The sequence below is a fragment of the Puntigrus tetrazona genome, chromosome 22 (assembly GCF_018831695.1).
Source record: "Puntigrus tetrazona isolate hp1 chromosome 22, ASM1883169v1, whole genome shotgun sequence".
Lineage (NCBI taxonomy): Eukaryota > Metazoa > Chordata > Actinopteri > Cypriniformes > Cyprinidae > Puntigrus > Puntigrus tetrazona.
Genome location: NC_056720.1, coordinates 5471922 through 5492089, shown reverse-complemented (window position 1 = coordinate 5492089; position 20168 = coordinate 5471922). Strand labels below are relative to the sequence as shown.

Here is a 20168-nt window from a genome sequence, read left to right as displayed (position 1 = left end):
TCATTTTGACCCCACGTTATGAGATCTTGCGTGGTTCCCCAGATCACGGCAGATTATCAGTGGTCTTGTATGTCTTCCATTTTCTAATAATTGCTCCCACAGTTGATTTCTGGTGTCCTTTTGACAGCTCTTTGGTCTTGGCCATGGTGGAGTTTGGAGTATGACTGTTTGAGGTTGTGGACAGGTGTCTTTTATACTGATAACAAGTTCAAACAGATGCCATTTGTACAGATAATGAGTGGAGGACAAAGGAGCCTCTTAAAGGTCTGTGAGAGCCAGAAATCATGCTTGTTTTAGGTGACTGTATACTTATTTTACCAAGGAATTTACCAACTAATTCTTTAAAAATCCTACAATGTGATTTTTGTCACTTATAGTTGAGGTATACCTATGATGAAAATTACAGACCTCTCTCATCTTTTTAAGCACAATTGGTGGCTGACTACTTTTTTGCCCCACTGCATGGTCTGTAAGAGATACAAGAATGTCTTTGTTTTAAGGTTTTTAATGTTGCAGGACAAAGCTGCACTTTTCATTGTTTTGAGTGAATCTGTCCTGCTCATGTTGGTAGCAGTGCCCCATAGACAACCATTATCTAAGGAAATTATAATAAAACATGGCTTATTACTACATTTTAAATGATGTTTAGCTATAAACAAGTTTTGGGAGGAGTGCACACTGATAATTAACCCGGCTGGCTTCTTGTTTCTTAATCATGCAGTTATCCAACCAGAGCAAGAGAAGATACAGAGGGATCAAATGTGCTTTGATTGTGGGAAAAGGTTTATTATACCGGTTGAGCTGAAACTGCACCAGAGCATGCACAGCGAAGAATTCAAATTCAAATTGTTAGAATATCTGAGGTCACACAAGAAGACACACAACGAGGAAAAACCTTACAAGTGTTCACACTGTGACATGAGATTTGGTTGGCAAAGAAATTTGAAAAACCATGAGAGGATCCACCACGGAGAAAAGCCTCACGTGTGATCGATGATTTCTTTGAGCAATGTTCAGACGTTTGTTTTCCTTCTTCTTCTTCCACTTATCCGGGGCCGGGTCGCGGGGGCAACAGTCTAAGCAGGGATGCCCAGACTTCCCTCTCCCCAGACACTTCCTCCAGCTCTTCCAGGGGGAACACCGAGGCGCTCCCAGGCCAGCCGAGAGACATAGTCCCTCCAGTGTGTCCTAGGTCTTCCCCGGGGCCTCCTCCCGGTGGGACATGCCCTGAACACTTCCAGATGCCCGAGCCACCTCAGCTGGCCTCTCTCGATGTGCAGGAGCAGCGGGTCTACTCCGAGTGACTGAACTCCTCACCCTATCTCTAAGGGAGCGCCCAGCCACCCTACGGAGGAAACTCATTTTGGCCGCTTGTATCTGGGATCTCATCCTTTCGGTCATGACCCAAAGCTCATGACCATAGGTGAGAGTATAGGAATGAAGATCGATTGGTCTTTACCATGACAGACCAGTACAGCGACCGCATTACTGCAGAAGCTGCACCGATCCGTCTGTCAATCTCTCGTTCCATCCTTCCCTCACTAGTGAACAAGACTCCAAGATACTTATACTCCTCCACCTGAGGCAGGAGCTCCCCACCAACCTGAAGGGGGCAAGCCACTTTTGTCCGACTGAGAACCGTGGCCTCAGACTTAGAGGTGCTGATTCTCATCCCAGCCGCTTCACACTCAGCTGCAAACCGCCCCAGCGCACACTGTAGGTCTTGGCCAGATGCAGCCAACAGGACAACATCATCCGCAAAAAGCAGAGACGATATCCTGTGGTCACCAAACCGGCCCCCGAAATCCTGTCCATATAAATAATGAACAGGAATGGTGACAAAGGGCAGAGTTAATAACATTTAGTAATATCATCTTCTTGTTTTTGGTTGAGGGAATCATTCTAATATTTAAAAGCCACACTCTATAAACTACTAAAATATAGGCTATTCGAAGTAAGTAGGCTAGTATACTAGTTCTATCATCACGCCCTCTTTTTGAACGTGATTATTTTCATTGGGGAGGGGTTGAAGCTCCTCCCACAGCGATTTAAATCAAGTCTGCTTTATTGTCAAATTTACTAGTAAATGCTGGAATATTCCCCCCAGTTTACAAGCAAAGACGATTGAAAGAAGTTTGTGAACATGATACTGAAGAACAAAGATATAGTTGTTTGAAATTGAGTGATATTTTAATATTGATATGGGAAAAACCGTTGCACGTGGTGCTGGAACGTTTTCGATCAAATTCGAAAATGTCTAATGTATTTTTTTTTGTAAAAATTACGTTTTCATTCAATTGTTTTTCAGTAACATCTCGTCTCTGAAAATATATTGACAAACATCACATGTTTGGTGTAGAAAAATAGCGATTGCCTTAAATAGCGGTGTCTTTCTTTTATGGACACGCTGCGCTTTCTCTTAACGTCGCAAAACGTTATTATTTATTTATATTAATATCGCGAGATTTTAAAATAATTTTACTTTTTAGACCTGACGGAAGACAATAAGGAGAGTGAAGAACTGAATTATAACTGGTTCTTTACAAAATAAACATCGCTTCGTGTAAGTTATATAGGCTAGTATAAAACCACTATCCAAAAGAGCAATCATCGGATATTTTAATATTTCTCACTACGGAAAAATGACTGAAATAAAATATGAAGCGTTGGCGATAGGTGGCGGTAATACACTTCCGTGTCTACGATCTGACGTAAAAGAAGAAGAAGACTACGTCGCCACTGACGTCATCAGTCAGCGCTGGGTTTCTGAGGTAAAAATCAATTCACGGATCTTCATATAATTGTACAATTATCAAAAACACCGTTTGTTAAAGGAACATTATACAGAGTCATTCCGTATCGTTTTTATCCGATTCAGCGCTATTTGTTTGTCTTTTCTGACTGAAATAAACATTCAGTTTAGCAGACAACAGTGTGAGGAACTAATGCTAAATACATTTACTTTATAAAAGCAATAATGGTGTTGTTTTTGAACGCCACCTGATCAAAAAGTATTACCCGTGAGGCAAACTTGATTTGTTTAAAAAAATAATAATTTATTTTTTGCATTAATTTTGGTAATGTATTTTGACATGAAGATGCCCGATGATAAAGCATTGTTTTGATAATTTATTTTTTTGTATTTATTCTGTTGCTCCTAAACAGCAGTGCAGCGTTTTGACAGAGGTTCATCGCTAAATGCTGGAATATTTCAATTACTAAAAGTAAAGAAGCTTACATTTGTGAAAGAAACTTAAAAACATGAATGATCCAGAGCCCTGCGGAATAAAACAAGAAGAAACTGAGCCACAAATAGGTTGGTGTTTGTTCTTATATTTTAAGTTTGCTCACAGGAATAGTTCACCCAAAAATGAAAATCGTGTCACCATTTATTCACCTTCAAGTAGTTTCAAACCTGTATGGTTTTTTTTTTGTTCTGCCGAACACAAAGCAATATATTTAAAAAAAAAAAAAAAAAATGTAACCAAGCTGTTTTGGGTTAGCATTGACATTATGGTATTTTTTCCTACTATGTAAGTCAATGGTGACCCAGTAAGAGAACGGTTAGAATCTTTTAAAAACTATCTTCCTTTGTTTTAGGCAGAAAATAGAATGAACAAAGACAATTCTGACAATAAATGCAGGTTTTAAAAAGATATTGAGGCAAAGAAGCAGAACTTAGACCGAAACTGGTCTAATTAGGTTTGATAGCGTTTATGTGGTATTGTACGCTACTTTTCAGCTAGCATAAAAATATCTGGTTGATTTCCTGTTTCTGTGAAGGCCCTTCTTAAAAAATTTGCAGTGTGCCAATTAGTTAGCTGGCAGAGTGTGTTGTGATTGGCTAAACGCCTCTAGTGTGCATCTAAATGTCCCACCCCTCACCTCATCGGCTCCGGGTTGTCTATATTGCTTATCGATTTGAGCCCGATTGAGACGAAGAGGATCACCCAGAACCCGTGCAAGCATTAACGGTACGTTTTCTGATCGTTGTTGCGTCATACTTTTAGGTACGTTGTTAAAGGTTTATCATGATTGAAGCTTTAAAACGGTACTGCGACCACACGTGCATCCATGTTTAAGGCTTGTCGTTGGAAGAAAGTGTGTAAATGGATGTTAATTTGAGCTGATCTGGTCTGAACGAGAGATGAAGGGCAGGGTGAGCAGGTTTGGGTACTACTGTTTTAAAACATTGACTTTGAAACTTGATAATTCATTTTGAATCGTTAGAAGACAGAATCGATTCATACAGTAGGAAAGATTTTTATGTACACCTCTAAAGCAGCACAGCATGGACACGCCCCCCTTCGGTGCATGTTCCTGGGGGCGGGGTTTATCTAGATTTATGACGTCTGTAACCTGGAAGTATTTTATTGTAGTCCCTCAATATATGAATTTTTCTTCCACAATAGCTAATGCATAGTTATGTAGCGACGTGTATATAGTTAGTCGTTTTCATTACAGAAACATTCATTTTGTGCCTGTAATGTTTAAAAATAATGATCATTTAAATGCATCCAAATTTCTATTGATTATTATTATTTGTTTTAGTGATTTACTGAAAATCAAACTTTTGAAAACTTGTTTTTTAGACCTGTTTGAAGAGAGCAAGGAGACTGAAGCGGGGGAGAAACATCATGTCAAGACTGAAGAAACATCTTCACCGAAAAACGACAATACGTGTTTCGCTTACCCTCAGTGTGGAAAGAGTTTCTCATGCAAGCAAAATCTGGACCTTCACATAAAATGTCACAGTGGGGGGACGCTGTATGCTTGTGAGCAGTGCGGTGAGATTTTCGCAATAAAAGAAAACCTAACCGAACACATGAAAATCCACACCGCAGAGAAACCGCACACGTGTGATCGGTGCGGGAAGGGTTTTTCCAAAAAAGGAAACCTTAACGATCACCTGAAAGTCCACACCGGAGAGAAGCCGTTCTCATGCGATCAGTGCGGGAAGAGGTTCTCGGTTAAAAGCAACCTCAACAAACACGTAAAAATCCACACCGGAGAGAAACCGCACACGTGTGATCAGTGCGGGAAGTGTTTCGCGCATAAAACAAACCTTAATAATCACATGACAATCCACACCGGAGAGAAGCGGCACACGTGTGATCAGTGCGGGAAGAATTACTCGCGAAGAGGAGCCCTTAATTTCCACATGAAAGTCCACACCGGAGAAAAGCCGTACACTTGTGATCAGTGCGGGAAGAGTTTCAGACAATCAAGTGTTTATAAAGTACATCTGCTTACTCATTCTAGAGAAAGGCTGTATAGCTGTGACCAGTGCGGTAAAAAGTTTTTTAGGCCCGATTACTTGAAGGACCACCTGACAGTTCATACAAAGGAGAAGCCTTACGTGTGTTCTTTGTGTGGAAAGAGTTTCAGGCAGATGTGTGCTTTAAAGATACACCAGAAAAGACACAGCGGCGTGAAGGATCACGCTTGCTCTGAATGTGGGAAGACTTTTGTTACAGAAAGTGCTCTGAAGGTGCATCACACAGTTCACTCTACAGAAACGCCTTTCAAGTGTTCACACTGTGGCAAGAGATTCAAACGATCAGCGTATCTACAGATACACGAGAGGGTCCACACCGGAGAGAAGCTGTACGCGTGTGATGAGTGCGGGAGGAGCTTCACTCATTTCTCTTCTCTATCCAGTCATAAAAATGCATGTCTGTCTGTCAGTCATGTTGGTCACTGATTAATCAAAGATTATTAGAACAATTAATCCACTCATTATCTCAGATTAATATTTTTTAAACAGTGTTGTTTATTTATAATTATTTTATTTATTTGACTTATTATTTTAATTATAAACCTTCTTTAGCAATGTTTGCTATCGTCGTTCAATCGTCCGAATGTATGATTTGTAAAAAAAATAAGAGAATGCCTTTGTTTCAAGGTTTTACATTTCGCAGGATATTGTTGTGAAGCAATCCTTTTCCGTTGTTTTTGCTTTTGTTGGACTAAGTCTGCACTTTGAGACGCTGGCATTTAGATTTCAAGTTTAAACATTGAAACGCGAACGACTAAGATTATTCAGTGAACTTAATTTAATTATCATTACTTCGTCTTTCTTCAGCATCTCCTGTCTCTCACAGTCAAAGCATTCGGACCTAATAAATCTGATATGTTGAGAACTTTGCTTAGAACTTAAACAGAAAAAACATGTCTTCTCTTGCAGTGCATCACAGTGTTAAAACAACCAGTGAAGCTTTGATCTACTCAAACCAAACCACTTTTTTGCACTAAATCTGATTCATCAGTAGATTTCCAAGACTAATTTCTTCAACAAACATGATTGCATAGCGAACGATCACCTGTGTGTCCCTACGACGTGCATTTTCTCTACAGCTGACATTATTGAGACCTTTCTCGTTGGCTTTCATCAGGACGCACGGATATGATTGTTTTTATTCCCAACAGGAATATAATGTCAATAATATGAACATGGTAATCATTAGATGCTGACCTGTTTACGTAGGTTTTGCAGTGTATATTTACATTAAGTACACTCAAAGATTTGACAGTAGATTGAATAGTACATTACAGACAAGTATCTCCGGTTACAATGTTCACATGCAAGATGCATGCAGTGTCGGCTAGTAACCGAAACGGCACAAAAAGTTATGTATCTCTTTACTTTCATTTCAGACGTGATGAAAGTAAATGAGGAGAGTCAAGTCGTGAAGATGCATCATGTCAAAGGTGGAGAAAAATCTTTCCCCTGCCCTTAGTGTGAAAAAAACTTTCTGGGCAGATTTCCTGAAGGACCACCTGAAAGTTCATACAAAGGAGAAGCCTTATGTGTTTTCTTTGTGTGGAAAGAGTTTTGCTAGTCATGCTAGTAATTTAAAAACACACCAGACTTTTTATTTTAAAAAAGGACTGCAGTATTGTTTTATATTGAACTTTATTGTTAAATAACTAGCATACCATTTTTGCGTATTTTTAAAATATAATTTCAACAATTATGTCCAAACACAATTCCAGTCAGGATAGAAGATTATAAGAAAATACTGCATATCCGACACAAGTAATGTTGGTGTTTTGAAGACCTATTACTCAAATACACTTATTATTTTTGTTACTATACATTACACGAATAAACGAAGTAAAACAGGGTTTTACAAAAGTAAAGATAACGAGCTAAATTCAAAAATGAGCTAGCTAGCATACGTGTATGTTAACGGCATAAACATTAACCATGCGACTATATAATATAATTAAATGCTAACAGACTGAGTGTGTGTGAACAATCTTAAATCAAAGACATTTCTTAGAAATATATTTAACGTAACAGGTGACGAGGATATGACTATAAGATGCTAAAAATGCTAGCCCTCTATCTCTGTCTCAGACGTCAAATACATGAAATATGAGCTTTTATAGACATTGTGTCTCTTGCCTAAAGAAAACGCCGTACTTCTTCAAACAGCGAGATATTTTACCGCTGCAAAACTCAAAATAGAAACCGTTCAGCTGCTGTGCGTTGTTGCCAGGTTTTCACAAAACCCGCAAACTGCTATTTAAAACTAGCCCAAAACTACCCCGCTCGCGTTATGAGGTTTTTGGTGGGGTTCCCTGGTAGATTAGCGTTGCAGAGACTAAGTACCGCATTATTTATCTTGAACTCGCGGAGATGAAAAACATCCCACGGACTTGGCAACACTGCGCTTCAGTTCATTCAGGCGAGAGGAAGGGTTGTGAGGTTTGCTGACAGAGCGGATTCAACAAGATTTTAGTAACAGGCTCTGTTTAATACGTTTCATTAGCTATACGTTTGAAGACAGGAAATAGAGAGATTAATAGCATTGACTGAGGGGGAAACGATGGAGTGTGAGGGGCACGTGTTTGCACAGGTTGAGCCCTATCTGTGCACGTGCCAGCCTAGCACTAACTGTTAATGTAGGCGTTTATCCTGCTATTACAAATGTCCCTAAAATGTAACGATGGTATATACAGTTTTATAATGTTTCCAGTTTCTCAATTTTTCATTTTAGGTTTACGTTGAGTTCAGTAGGTGGCGGGAACGCACCATTTAAGTTGGTTGACCTACCGCCCGTGAAAAACAAAGAAAGACGACAATCAGCGGTAACTTTTCTGAAATGAGGGCAGTGCTCGTTTTGTTTTTTGCGATTTGGTTATTATAGCTGTTTTTGAAGGGTTACGACCAAATAATACGGGAGCGTTAAATCCATACCATCAAAGGTAAATGTGAATCTGTATTATTAATGCAAAACAAGACAATTTAGCCGTCTTTAAACCTTAAAATACATCTCTGTTGAACTCGTTTTTTAAAAAAAGGTTTTCTGTCCTTTGTCACTTTCCGTAGCCTACATCGATCGTATATTCATTTATATTCACTCAAACGCAAAAGCAGCAGTCAGTTGTAATTGCTGTTGTGTATTATTGACGTTTTTATCACATAAATGATAAAGTTTTATCACATATGACCAATGAAATAACAAAAAGTGTTATGTTTTAGCAGCAAAAAAGGGAATTCGGATTATCTGTTTCTACCACAAACACTTATAATAAAGCTTAATAGCTGCTAAGCAGTTACCTTTCACATCATTTGTTATTCTGATGTCTTCAGATCTCTAGTGAAGTCAATTTTCATTGACTAAAGGTGTAGTTTTAGGTGATTTTAGCAGATATGCTCGTATCACACAGCATTTAACCTCCTCCTACAGGAATTCACCTATAAATGTTGGAATATTTCCATTAGTTTAAAAGTGAAGACAGTTCATGGTAGAAGAGTGAGGACAAAAGTGATTCACAACCCCCGAAGAACGGTAAAGGAGCATACTGAAGAACGAATAGGTTGGTGTTTATTCTTGAATTATTATTGATGCTAAAGAACATCAAGGTTCGCTAATGGTGAATGCATGTTTTGGTTAAATTATGAGAGCTGTAAAAATGTTGAACGTAATACGGAACACTTTCTAGATACCAAATGGAGCCTGAAAGTCATTTTTTTAATCCTACAATTGCTTCAAAGCAGCTACAAAATACAATCGAACAATTTCTTCTTCCTCCTGGTAGATTAGACGATCCGAGACTCAAGATTTGTTTGTTTCATAAAGTTTTAAACTCTTCAGCTTTCACCAATCCCCAAAGGGGTCCTGACCGTTAAGACACTGTCTTCAGTTCGGGCAGTTTTACCTAGAACTGATTAATTCAGCATAGTGGAATTTAAAGGGATAGTTCATCCATTTCTTTTTCCTTCAGTAGCGCAGGAATTTTTTTTTTTTAGCTGAAACTGTTGTCCTTGGTGATTTGGTAATTTAAGAAAATTAACCGTTAACGTATGTTAGGGTTTAGTTTTATGTTCTTCCCCTTCACAACTCTGTTTCTTTGTATAATTGACTGGATATTAAACCTTTTCTGCTTTCATTTTAGACCTGATGGAAGAGAATGAGAAGAACGAAAAACCGAGTGAAGCAGAGGAGAAACATCACGTTGTTAAGTTCGGAAGAAAATCTTTGAGTTCCTCACCGACTGAAAGCAATTCGTTGAAACGAGGAGCCGGAACATCTTTAACCTGCCCTCTGTGTGGAAAAGGTTTCATGAACAAACACACTGTTAAAGTTCACATGACAATCCACACCGGAGAGAGGCCACACGCGTGTGATCAGTGCGGGAAGAGTTTCACACAAAAATGCGTACTTAAGGAGCACGCGAAAATCCACACCGGAAAAAGACCCTACACGTGTGATCAGTGTGGTAAAGGGTTTCTTAGGACAGGCGCCCTGAATAACCACCTGAAAGTTCATACGCAGGAGAAGCCTCACATATGTTCTTTGTGTGGAAAGAGTTTTAGTGAGCTGGCTGCTTTAAAGAAACACCAGAAAAGACACAGCGGTGTGAAGAACCACATGTGCTTTGATTGTGGGAATGTCTTTTTTGATAGCGCTCAACTGAGACGCCACCAGAGAACACACACTGGAGAAAAGCCTTACAAGTGTTCACATTGTGACAAGAGATTCAGTCAGTCAGAACATCTGAAAACACACGAGAGGGTCCACACCGGAGAGAGGCCTTTCACTTGTGATCAGTGCGGGAAACGTTTTGCCCGAAAAGGACACCTGAAGGGTCACATGAAAGTCCACACTGGAGAGAAGCCGTATCTCTGCTCTCGGTGCGGGCAGCGTTTCGCCTGGTTAAATTCGCTGCGCAGTCATACAAAAGACAAATGCCTGAAATGAGTTCATCAGTTCATCTTTAGATCACTTAAGTGCCATGCTTGCATTAATCCCAGTCTTATCATTAAACAATTTGTAGATTTATAATTATGAAATGCAAATGACGATTTATGAATGCTTTTTGATGTTGAAGTTCCTAAATGCCTAATAAATGATATTTCACCTCGGAGATCGAAAGAGATGGCAGTCTGTCTGAATTATTATCTTTTTACTCTTCATATCCAGCGCGATATATAATACCCCGAAAGAGGATTTAAAGCATTTTAAAGTTACGAGACTAAGCAATCGCTGAAAGTATGTTCGTATCTATGTATTTTTTTTAATCAGTCGGCAGATGACTGGCTAGTTTTATTCCTTTTCAGAATTCTCCAGAAAAGTTTGGAAGCTTCTTTAAAAGAGTATACTATTGTAATTAAAGTAAAAAAATAAATAAAATTTAACAAAACATGTCTTTTTTTTTTTTTAGCAAACTATCTCTGTTTTTACTTTAATGGCCTTTAAGAATAATAATTAAAAAATATATATTTTCCTTTCTGTTAATTAGTCTCTCTCCCCTCGCGCCTCGCGCTGGTGACGTCCCCGCGGGCGCGCGCACGCACGCAGCGTCGGGTCTTTCTGATGCGAGGTAAACATTTCACGGTGTTTCTCTCTTATTCACTAACGGAGCTTTTAAAGCGTCGCGCCACGGAGTCATTTCTGTAACGTGCTGTTTTGATCCGGTGCTATTTTTTTGCGTCTTTTCTGGAGTCCGCTGTCTGAAATAATAATCATTTAGCCTAGCAGACGACGATGTGTGCTAAATACATATTTTGTGTGACTGTTTCTATGTTCACAGCAATAATGGCTTTGTTACCGATTGCCACTTAATCAAACGTGTGATATCCATCATGCCGGGCCTTTTAAATCCGTCGCAAGATCATAAATATTAATATGTAGATTAGTTTAGTAATATTTTCTGGTGTGTAAAAATAAATAGTTTATGTTCACACACACACACAAAAAATATTTTTTGTTTTTATTCAATGACTGCAATTTAACTACATTAGGATGATAATACATATGTTGCTAATAAACATCATCTCCATCAAAAATAGATCATAATGTGAAAAAAAGACGATATTTATATATGCACAGTATGTTAATTAGTTTTAAAAAGCAAGTACTGTTTACTAATTGGTTGGATATATAAAGACAGGCAGCTTGTTTAAAGCCTGTGAATTACTGAAAGCATTCGTTTGATAATCTGTGCTGTATTTATGACTGATTTATGTTTGTTTTTGGCAGTTTTGCTCGTCCTTTCTCACAGTGGAGCTCTTCCCACAGGTCTTAATGCTGAATGTTCCCACGAGTAAAGACGACAGAGTTGGCGAACATAACGACAAAATAACATGAATGATCCAGAAACCTGCAGAATTAAACCGGAAGATACCGAAGAACCAATAGGTTGGTGTTTGCTCTTAATTTTTCAGTGAGGCTATAAAACCGGTCATCAATTAATAATTGTTTTCAGTTAGAAAAAATGCAATTGCTTTTGCAATACGTATATAGATACAAGAATATATAGGGGAGTTGGCAATACCCTATTAGGCATATGTCAAATTGCTAATGCTTTTATCATGGCATACGGTATAATATTGAAATATAGTTATAAAAAGGGGTTGCCGTAAAGTTTAACTAAAATAATTGAACACTTACAAACAGTAAATCAATACATAAAAAGCCGATTAAAAATTATTATAAAGACCAAAAGATCTTAGCTAATGCATTAACATTAACAATAAGCAATAGCTAAATTTGCTACAGTACTTATTTGTTTTTTAATAACTCTTAAATTATGTACAGTAGCAAGATTATTAAATATGGGAAGTACTGAAGATTAATAAATGTTTACAAGAATTTTTCATTGCCAGTTTAGCCATAATGCAAAGCGTGACCAAACAATGAAGAAATAAAACACTTTACTATATATAACTATATATAACGCACAATATCTTCGTAGTGATGATAATGTAGATTCCTAGACTGTATGGATGTGATTAAACACAAAACGCAGAGCTTCTTTTGCAAGCTTCCATGAAAAAGCTTCAGCTTTTATTTTCCTTTACACCCTGGAGAAGATATCACAGGTTCACCAAGTTGAAATTGAAACGATCCATCCTCGATGGCTTTTAGCTTGACGGATCTCCTCTCAGCTAGCGCGTCATGTCAAAGTGAAAGTAGCTTTGTCACCCGAACCTGCAATAAAACGAGAACCCGATGTGCCTTAGAAGTGGACGATATGGTTTTCTTTTTCACCCTGTATGTTAACCTTGAGGTTTCAGGTCACCCTGTATTAAGTTAAGGTTCAGATCGCCCTGTTAATGAAAACAAGGATATAATCGAACTGGAAAATGTTGACATTGGATAACTTTCAAAACCCGAAAAGATCAGCTGGAAAACACGCGTTTCTAAAACGTTTATGTCCTCTCTCTCGATCCCAATCGCAGTTCTCTGGTCTCGCCAAGTCATTTAAAGCTACAGAACAGTAATTTAATTCCCTACATGAATCTAAAACAAATAATATCAGGGTAACTCTTCGTGAAATGTGTACAATATGGAGCCCGGGTTTTATGTTGGTTTAGGAGGAAGTTTAGAGAAACATTTATGCTGACTGCAATCTTCAGGAGGTCTGACAATTATTATAATATTTTCTTACATATATTTATATAACATTGTCGAACCCTGACATAAAAATAGTTCTTAAACGTATTCAATAGCTCGCCGTACAACACAAATGGTTTGTGCCTGGATTGAATTAAAAGTAATTGGGTGATCGGGTTAACTAACTAAAATGAATGCATCGAAATGTTTTCTAGTGTTTCTACTATTATAGGCATCTCACATTCTTTTAATTTCAGGGTTTCTTTTTAATGATAATCATAATTTTGAACCCTCTGAACCTTTTGCTTTCATTTCAGGGCCGTTGCAATTGAAAAAGGAGATTGAAGAACTGTCTGAAGCTGAAGAGGAGCATCATGTCAAAACTGAAGAAAAATCATTAACCCCTTTGAGTCCTAACAAAATATGTTTCGCTTGCCCTATGTGTGAAAAGAGTTTCTCGTGTAGGCAAAATCTTGATCTTCACATTAAATTTCATCGCGGAGGGAAGCCTTATGCATGCGAGCAGTGCGATATGATTTTCACAATAAAAGGGAACCTTAATGAACACGTGAAAATTCACGCCGCAGAGAAGAAACACATCTGTGATCAGTGTGGGAAGAGCTTCCCGCAAAAACGAAACCTCGATGAACACGAAAAAATCCACAGCCTGGAGAAACCGTACGCATGCGATCGATGTGGGAAGAGTTTCCCATTTAAAGGAAACCTCGACGAACACGTGAGGATCCACACCGGAGAGAGGCCGCACAAATGTGATCAGTGCGGGAAGAGCTTCGCACAAAAAGGAAACTTTAACGTACACATGAAAATCCATACTAGAGGGAAACTTCACGCGTGTGATCAAAGTGGGAAGAGCGTCACACTAAAAGCATCCTTTAATGAACGCGTGAGAATCCACACCGGAGAGAAACCGCACACGTGTGATCAGTGCGGGAAGAGTTTCACTCAAAAAGGAGCTCTTAACGAACACATGAATATTCACACCGGAGAAAAACCACACAACTGTGATCAGTGCGGGAAGAGTTACGCACGAAAAGGAGCGCTTAATGATCACATGAAAGTCCACACCGGAGAAAAGCCGTATACTTGTGATCAATGCGGGAAGAGTTTCATAAAATCAGGTGTTTATAAAGTACATCTGCTTACTCATTCTAGAGAAAGGCTGTATAGCTGTGACCAGTGCGGTAAAAAGTTTTTTAGGGCAGATTTCCTGAAGGACCACCTGAAAGTTCATACAAAGGAGAAGCCTTTTGTATGTTATTTGTGTGGAAAGAGTTTTACCCAAAAGGGTGCATTAAAACTACACCAGATAAGACACAGCGGCGTGAAGGATCATGCTTGCTCTGAGTGTGGGAAGACTTTTTTTACAGATAGTGCCCTGAAGGTGCACCAGACAGTTCACTCTACAGAAACACCTTTCAAGTGTTCACACTGTGACAAGAGCTTCAAACGTCCAGAATATCTGAAAATACACGAGAGGATCCACACCGGAGAGAAACCGTACACGTGTGATGAGTGCGGGAGGAGCTTTAGATTAAAAGGAACCCTTAACGAACACATGCAGACTCACACCGGAGAGAAGCCGCACACGTGCGATCAGTGTGGGAAGTGTTTTGCACAAAAAGGAAACTTTATTGTACACATGAAAATCCACACTGGAGTGAAGCCATATGCATGTGATCAATGTGGGAAAACCTTTGTGCATAAAGGAAACCTTAACGCACACATAAAAACCCACACTGGAGTGAAACCGCACACGTGTGATCAGTGCGGGAAGAGTTTTGCACAAAAAGCACCCCTTAATGATCACATGACAATCCACGCCGGAGAGAAGCCGCACACTTGTGATCAGTGCGGGAAGAGTTTCAGAAAATCAAAAGTACATACGTGTACTCATTATAGAGAAAGACATTATAGCTGTGACCAGTGCAGTAAAAAATATTTTAGGGCAGATTCCTTGAAGGACCACCTGAAAGTTCATACAAAGGAGAAGCCTCACGTGTGTTCTTTGTGTGGAAAGAGTTGTAGTAACGCTGGATACATTAAAATCACACCAGAAAAGACACAGCGGTGTGAAGGATCACGCTTGCTCTACGTGCGGTAAGGCATTTTTTACAGATGGTGAACTGAAAGTGCACAGGACAGTGCACACTAGAGAAACGCCTTATAAGTGTTCGCTTTGCGAGAAGAGATTCAAACGGGCAATATATCTAAAAATACACAAGAGGATCCACACCGGAGAGAAGCCGTATCGCTGCCATCCGTGTGGGAAGAGTTTCACTCAACTAGCTTCTCTACACTTCCATAATAAAAGATGCAAGTCGTGAATTACAGCGAGTTCCAGATCTGATTTTTTAAGTGTGGTGCTGTGCAGCGCCTTATGTACCTTATGTAAGCTGGATTGAGTTTCAGGTTTTCTGTTCTCTTTGGTTTGATTTGATACAGGGCATGCAGGTATAGGAACCCATCCCAGAGTTTCATCGGTCCTTATCCAATCACAGAATGGGACTGGGACACCAATGGTCATTAAAAACATAAGATGAGAGTCTTTTTTGACAATAAACTCCAAAGCAGTCTTTGGTTCAGAGTCATTTGTTCATACTGTAATAATCCCGTAGGCTAAGGCTATGCAGTCTGCACTGTGGAAGCTTTGGGCTTAGTCATAACTTATTATGACAGCTGTACTGGATACAGAAATTAGATGATAATTCTTAATGGTTTTCAGGGCTGGTCCTGAACCAGAGTGGAAAAGCACAGCCCGGTTCCCAATTTGGCTCCGGCTCCAGTTCCAGCCCTGGTGGAAAAGTGGTTTAAGACTGCTGTTCTTCACTTCTGAGTTTCCTGCACCATACTGCCAACGCTAAAGGTGAACTATGTGAGGTCCCAAAGAATTGAATGATCCTGTGCGGCCTCAAGAAAAATTTATTCCAATGCCATTTACAGCATGCTATCGTTAGTCAAAATCATGTGTGTAATTTTATATGTTTTTTTAATTATTTCTAAACACCAAAGATATTAGATGGGGGGAAAAACAGGAAAGCATATTTCTTTAATTTGCATGGGTTAAGTATTAATATAAAGTATAAAGAGTGTATTTATTAAGTTTCTGTTAATCAACTCCAGCATAGTAGGTGGCGGTAATGCACCTTAACGCTGGATGCCACCCGCATTAAAACATGAAGAAGAAGAAGCAGAAGAAGAAGAAGACCGATTCGTTTCATTTATAAACGCTGTGTTTGTATGGAGATGTGCAGCGGCTCAGATGTGAGCTTGTTTTTAAACTATTACAAGTAGACAGAATAGAGCAAAATCAGCCTGTTATAGCCGGACAACGTAAGTCACTTAATATAAACGTTTTATTTATTGAAATAACGCATTGTCCTTACATGTCAACATTCCCCAGCTGTTACAGTTAACGAGTCTAATCGTTTCATATGCGTAATATAATGGCATAATAGCAACGGTCGTCAACAGGCTATTGATTTTAGTGCTATCCATTTATTTGCTGGATTTATTTATTTTCAGCAGGTTGTATGACAAACCATTTTTCACTTAAAAACAACTGCGGACTGAAAGCCAGTTCATAAACATTCATATAAATGTTAGCTGTTGCTTACAAATCTGTAAATGTATTTCTAAATTAATTCATCCTTATTCCTTACTGTTACATTTTATTATTAGTAGTAGTATTATCATCATCATTATTGTATTTGGATTCTTTTAAGTGTCGGGTTTGTTCATATTTTTGCATAATTATGCGTCCATTCATTTATCTGTCCAATAAAAATAAAGATAAATGTATAAAATATTTAAAATAGATTGGTTCACTGACAAAACTGTCAAATGCAAGCCATTCATTTGTTGTAGAAACAATTTCAGTATATATTTTGATATAGGCGAACATTAAAACGATAATGTATTCTTTGGGTGAAGGCGTGAATCATTTTGAAATTGAAATAATTTTTATTTTGGCAGATACCTACTACCTCCTACTACCTGACAGTTCACCTTCACAGAAGCTCCTCCCCTAGAAGATCAGCAGTACGTGCCGAAATATTTTCCCATCAGTCTGCAAGTGAAGAAGAACGCATTTATGAGGGACTTCGAGACATGAGTGATCCGAACCCCGCAGAATGAAACGGGAAGAGAGTGAAGAAAAAGAGGTGGGCGTTTATTCTTATTTTTTCACGTTTGATGTTGAAGAACAGCGTTTTTTTAAGATTAGTACGGTGGCAGAGAGAGATCAGCACGCTGTAAATAAAAAACCCCCCACTTACGTCTACTTTAAAACTATTTGTCTGCGGACACTCGAAACACAAACGAAAGAAACACACTGTAAATACTTACAACTCAAGCAAAGAGACGCTCTGCAAACTGTCGCAGCACAAACAAATCAGAAACGCGCCGCAAATAGGCTCAGATGTAAGTGATTTTCACCATTTACAGGGGTAGTCTGGCATATCATTTTGAAAAATCGATTTAAAATTCAGTGTTTCGTCCCGTTTTGAACGCTTAATTTGCATACACATGTTCTGAAGGACGAAGGAAAGCACATGAACATTCGAAATGGGTCTTTATTATGTATAAACAAATATCCTTATCGTTTAAAGTAACCTAACTACAGCACATCTGTTTTCCTACTTTTAAACAAGAGATTTAAATAACTAAATAAGATTGCATATTCTAAAATATGTGTTTTTATATACATTTTACACAGCAATGAGAACAAATTAGTGAATAAAATATACAGAAAGTGCACGCCTTGCCGTCTACACCACTGAAAGTGATGTTTAACAAGTGTCTTTTTTCAGTGTTGACTGTCCCAGTCACACATCGGTTGGTGGAGTTAGTGCAAATAACGTCTGCCAACAAAGTGGTCTGTTTGCACTTAGTGTAAATAGAAACTCTGTTCTTTGTTTGTGTTGTATTTGTTTTCTGAAGCTGCGGCCCGTTGAGCTCTCTGAGAAACCAAACTAGCTGTGAAAAAACCTAGCGTACGAAAAGAACAGAGAAGCTAGTGTTATTTAGTTCTTTAAGAAAGCAAGTAGCTAGTAAATGAATAGAGTGCAAGTCTAAAAGAGGCAGGTTTTTCGTTTGATAATTACTGTTATGGCTTGTGTTGTAAATACATAAACTTTGTATTATTTGAAGCGCACTTGCTATCCAGTGTATATATATATATATATATATAAAACAGAGAAGAGAAGTGGTCCAAACATAGAGCCCTGAGGCACCCCAGTAGTTAGAATTAGTGTCTTTGACTCCTAGGACCTGTTTAAGAGCTGTGTTATCTTAATGGGCAACATGGGCTGCAGCCCAGGACCTCAAACACTAGGGGACCCCTGAGTCAGTTTTATTGGATGCGTTAAAGCCGCGTTTACCCAGGGACCCGCAAAGGCTTAGCGGGGCACTGCTGCACTGAAACCATGGAAGTGCGGTTCCTGACAGGAGATATGAGGGTTGACCTTGTCAAAAGCAGTGGACGGACAGATCCAGCAAAATTAGTATAGAACGTCCGTAATCCACTCTTGCCGGTTTTCGGGCTTCTACAGCAGAAAGCATGGCAGTCTCGGCTGAATGTCCATCCAGGAGGTTGTCCTGTGTGAGAAAGCCAGAGACTTGGATGAACACAACCTGTTCAAGTGTTTTTGCAATGAAAGGAAGATTGTAAATGTTACATCAACCAAACTCTCATTATTAGTTATTTAGAAACTTTTTTATTATAAGATAATGACGTTTTTTTGCAAACTCTCAGAACAGAGTTGATGAATGCGCTCAGTGCTACACAAATGTTTGTATGCAGTTGTCTACTTATTACATTAGGTTTTCTCCAATTGATTATTTACGGTGTACTGAAAATGAAAGCTTTTTTATATTTATTTTAGACTTGATCAAAGAGAATGAGGAGACGGAAGACCCGAAACACCATCACGTCAAATCTTTGATTCGCTCGCAGGCCGAGACGTTTTTTTCCGTAAAAAGAGTATCCAAGAAATCTTTCACCTGCCTGCAGTGCGGCAAGAGTTTCAGACATAAAAGAAACCTTAGTGGACACATGCATATTCACACCGGAGAGAAACAACACACTTGTGATCAGTGCGGAAAGAGTTTGAGACATAAAAGAAACCTTAATGAACACATGAAGGTCCACACCGGAGAGAAACCGCACACGTGTGACCAGTGCGGGAAGAGTTTCAGGCATAAAAGAAACCTTAATGAACACATGAAAATCCACACCGGAGAGAAGCCGCACACGTGTGACCAGTGCGGGAAGAGTTTCAGACATACAGGACACCTTAACGATCACATGAAAATCCACACCGGGGAAAAGCCGCACACGTGCGGTCTCTGTGGGAAGAGTTTCGCGCATTTGAGTACTTTGAAATCGCATCTGAATTCTCATTCTGGAGAAAGACAATATATGTGTGATCAGTGTGGCAAGAACTTTTCTTGGGCGAATTCCCTGAAGGACCACCTGACGGTTCATTTAAAGGAGAAACCTCACGTGTGCCCTTTGTGTGGAAAGAGTTTTAGCCAGCTGAGTTATTTAAGAAAACACCAGCAAAGACACAGCGGCGTGAAGGATGTTCTTTGATCGCGGGAGGACCTTCATTACGGTTGATGAACTGAAACGGCACTAGAGGAGTGGTCAGGAAACCCGAGATCATCGAGAATCTACAACGGCGAGAGTCGTATCACTGCCTTCCACGTGGGAAAAGTTTCCCCCTTTATAATTAAAGACGAAAAAAATGGTCTGAAATCATTAAAATCATGTCTAAGTTTATCTAAAGATCCAGCTCGTTTGTTCAATGATTTTATTAGGATTTTTTTGTATTATATTACAATATTATGGTTTAAATATTTATGAATCATTGCTCATTATTTCATGCTTTTAAACATATTGGAAGCCATTAAGTGTTAAACGAGCAGACGCAGATACTGAATGGTGCAAACAAACATTGTATTATAAGCTGTTATACAAATGAAAGCGTTATTTCCCAGAATAATCACAAGTCTAAGATTTAAGTTTTGTTGTGAAAAGATGAATCGACTCTTTCTCAGATCTGGGCAGAATAATTAAGCGGTTAGTTCACCCTAAAAAGGAAATTAGCACATTATTTACTCACCCTAGGTGTATAAAACTTCCTTCTTTCAGACGAAACCCAATCAAGGTTATATTAAAAATTGCCCTGGCTCTTCCAAGCTCTATTAACGAAATGGGGGTGTTTATTGTTAACAGTCCAAAATAAATCCAATAAAGTGCATTCATTTATAAAAAAGTAAATGAATGTGTCCTGT

At 38.9% G+C, this 20168-nt stretch overlaps 2 protein-coding genes across 2 annotated transcripts; both read left to right on the top strand.

The window, feature by feature from the left end:
• Positions 1-1335: 1335 nt before the first annotated feature.
• On the top strand, positions 1336-10382 carry LOC122328171 (zinc finger protein 850-like). Its single transcript, XM_043223877.1, has 6 exons — positions 1336-2771; positions 3166-3316; positions 4593-5701; positions 7954-8097; positions 8700-8829; positions 9409-10382. The coding sequence occupies exons 2-6, from the start codon at positions 3262-3264 to the stop codon at positions 10212-10214; spliced, it is 2244 nt and encodes a 747-aa protein (XP_043079812.1). The 5' UTR covers positions 1336-2771; positions 3166-3261; the 3' UTR covers positions 10215-10382.
• Positions 10383-11230: 848 nt separating this feature from the next.
• Positions 11231-20154, top strand: LOC122328170 (oocyte zinc finger protein XlCOF6-like). Its single transcript, XM_043223875.1, has 3 exons — positions 11231-11654; positions 13169-14971; positions 18755-20154. Exons 1-3 carry the CDS (start codon positions 11600-11602, stop codon positions 19462-19464), a joined length of 2568 nt encoding a protein of 855 aa, XP_043079810.1. The 5' UTR covers positions 11231-11599; the 3' UTR covers positions 19465-20154.
• The last annotated feature ends 14 nt before the right edge of the window (positions 20155-20168 follow it).

Excerpts from the sequence above, each read along its gene's own strand:
- LOC122328171 (XM_043223877.1), top strand. The coding sequence starts at position 3,262 with ATGAATGATCCAGAGCCCTGCGGAATAAAACAAGAAGAAACTGAGCCA. Across the intron at positions 5,702-7,953 it reads CTGTCAGTCATGTTGGTCAC|CGATGGTATATACAGTTTTA; the intron begins TGATTAATCAAA and ends CCTAAAATGTAA. Across the intron at positions 8,098-8,699 it reads AAGAAAGACGACAATCAGCG|GAATTCACCTATAAATGTTG; the intron begins GTAACTTTTCTG and ends CTCCTCCTACAG.
- LOC122328170 (XM_043223875.1), top strand. The coding sequence starts at position 11,600 with ATGAATGATCCAGAAACCTGCAGAATTAAACCGGAAGATACCGAAGAA. Across the intron at positions 11,655-13,168 it reads AGATACCGAAGAACCAATAG|GGCCGTTGCAATTGAAAAAG; the intron begins GTTGGTGTTTGC and ends CTTTCATTTCAG. Across the intron at positions 14,972-18,754 it reads ACGCTTGCTCTACGTGCGGT|ACTTGATCAAAGAGAATGAG; the intron begins AAGGCATTTTTT and ends TATTTATTTTAG.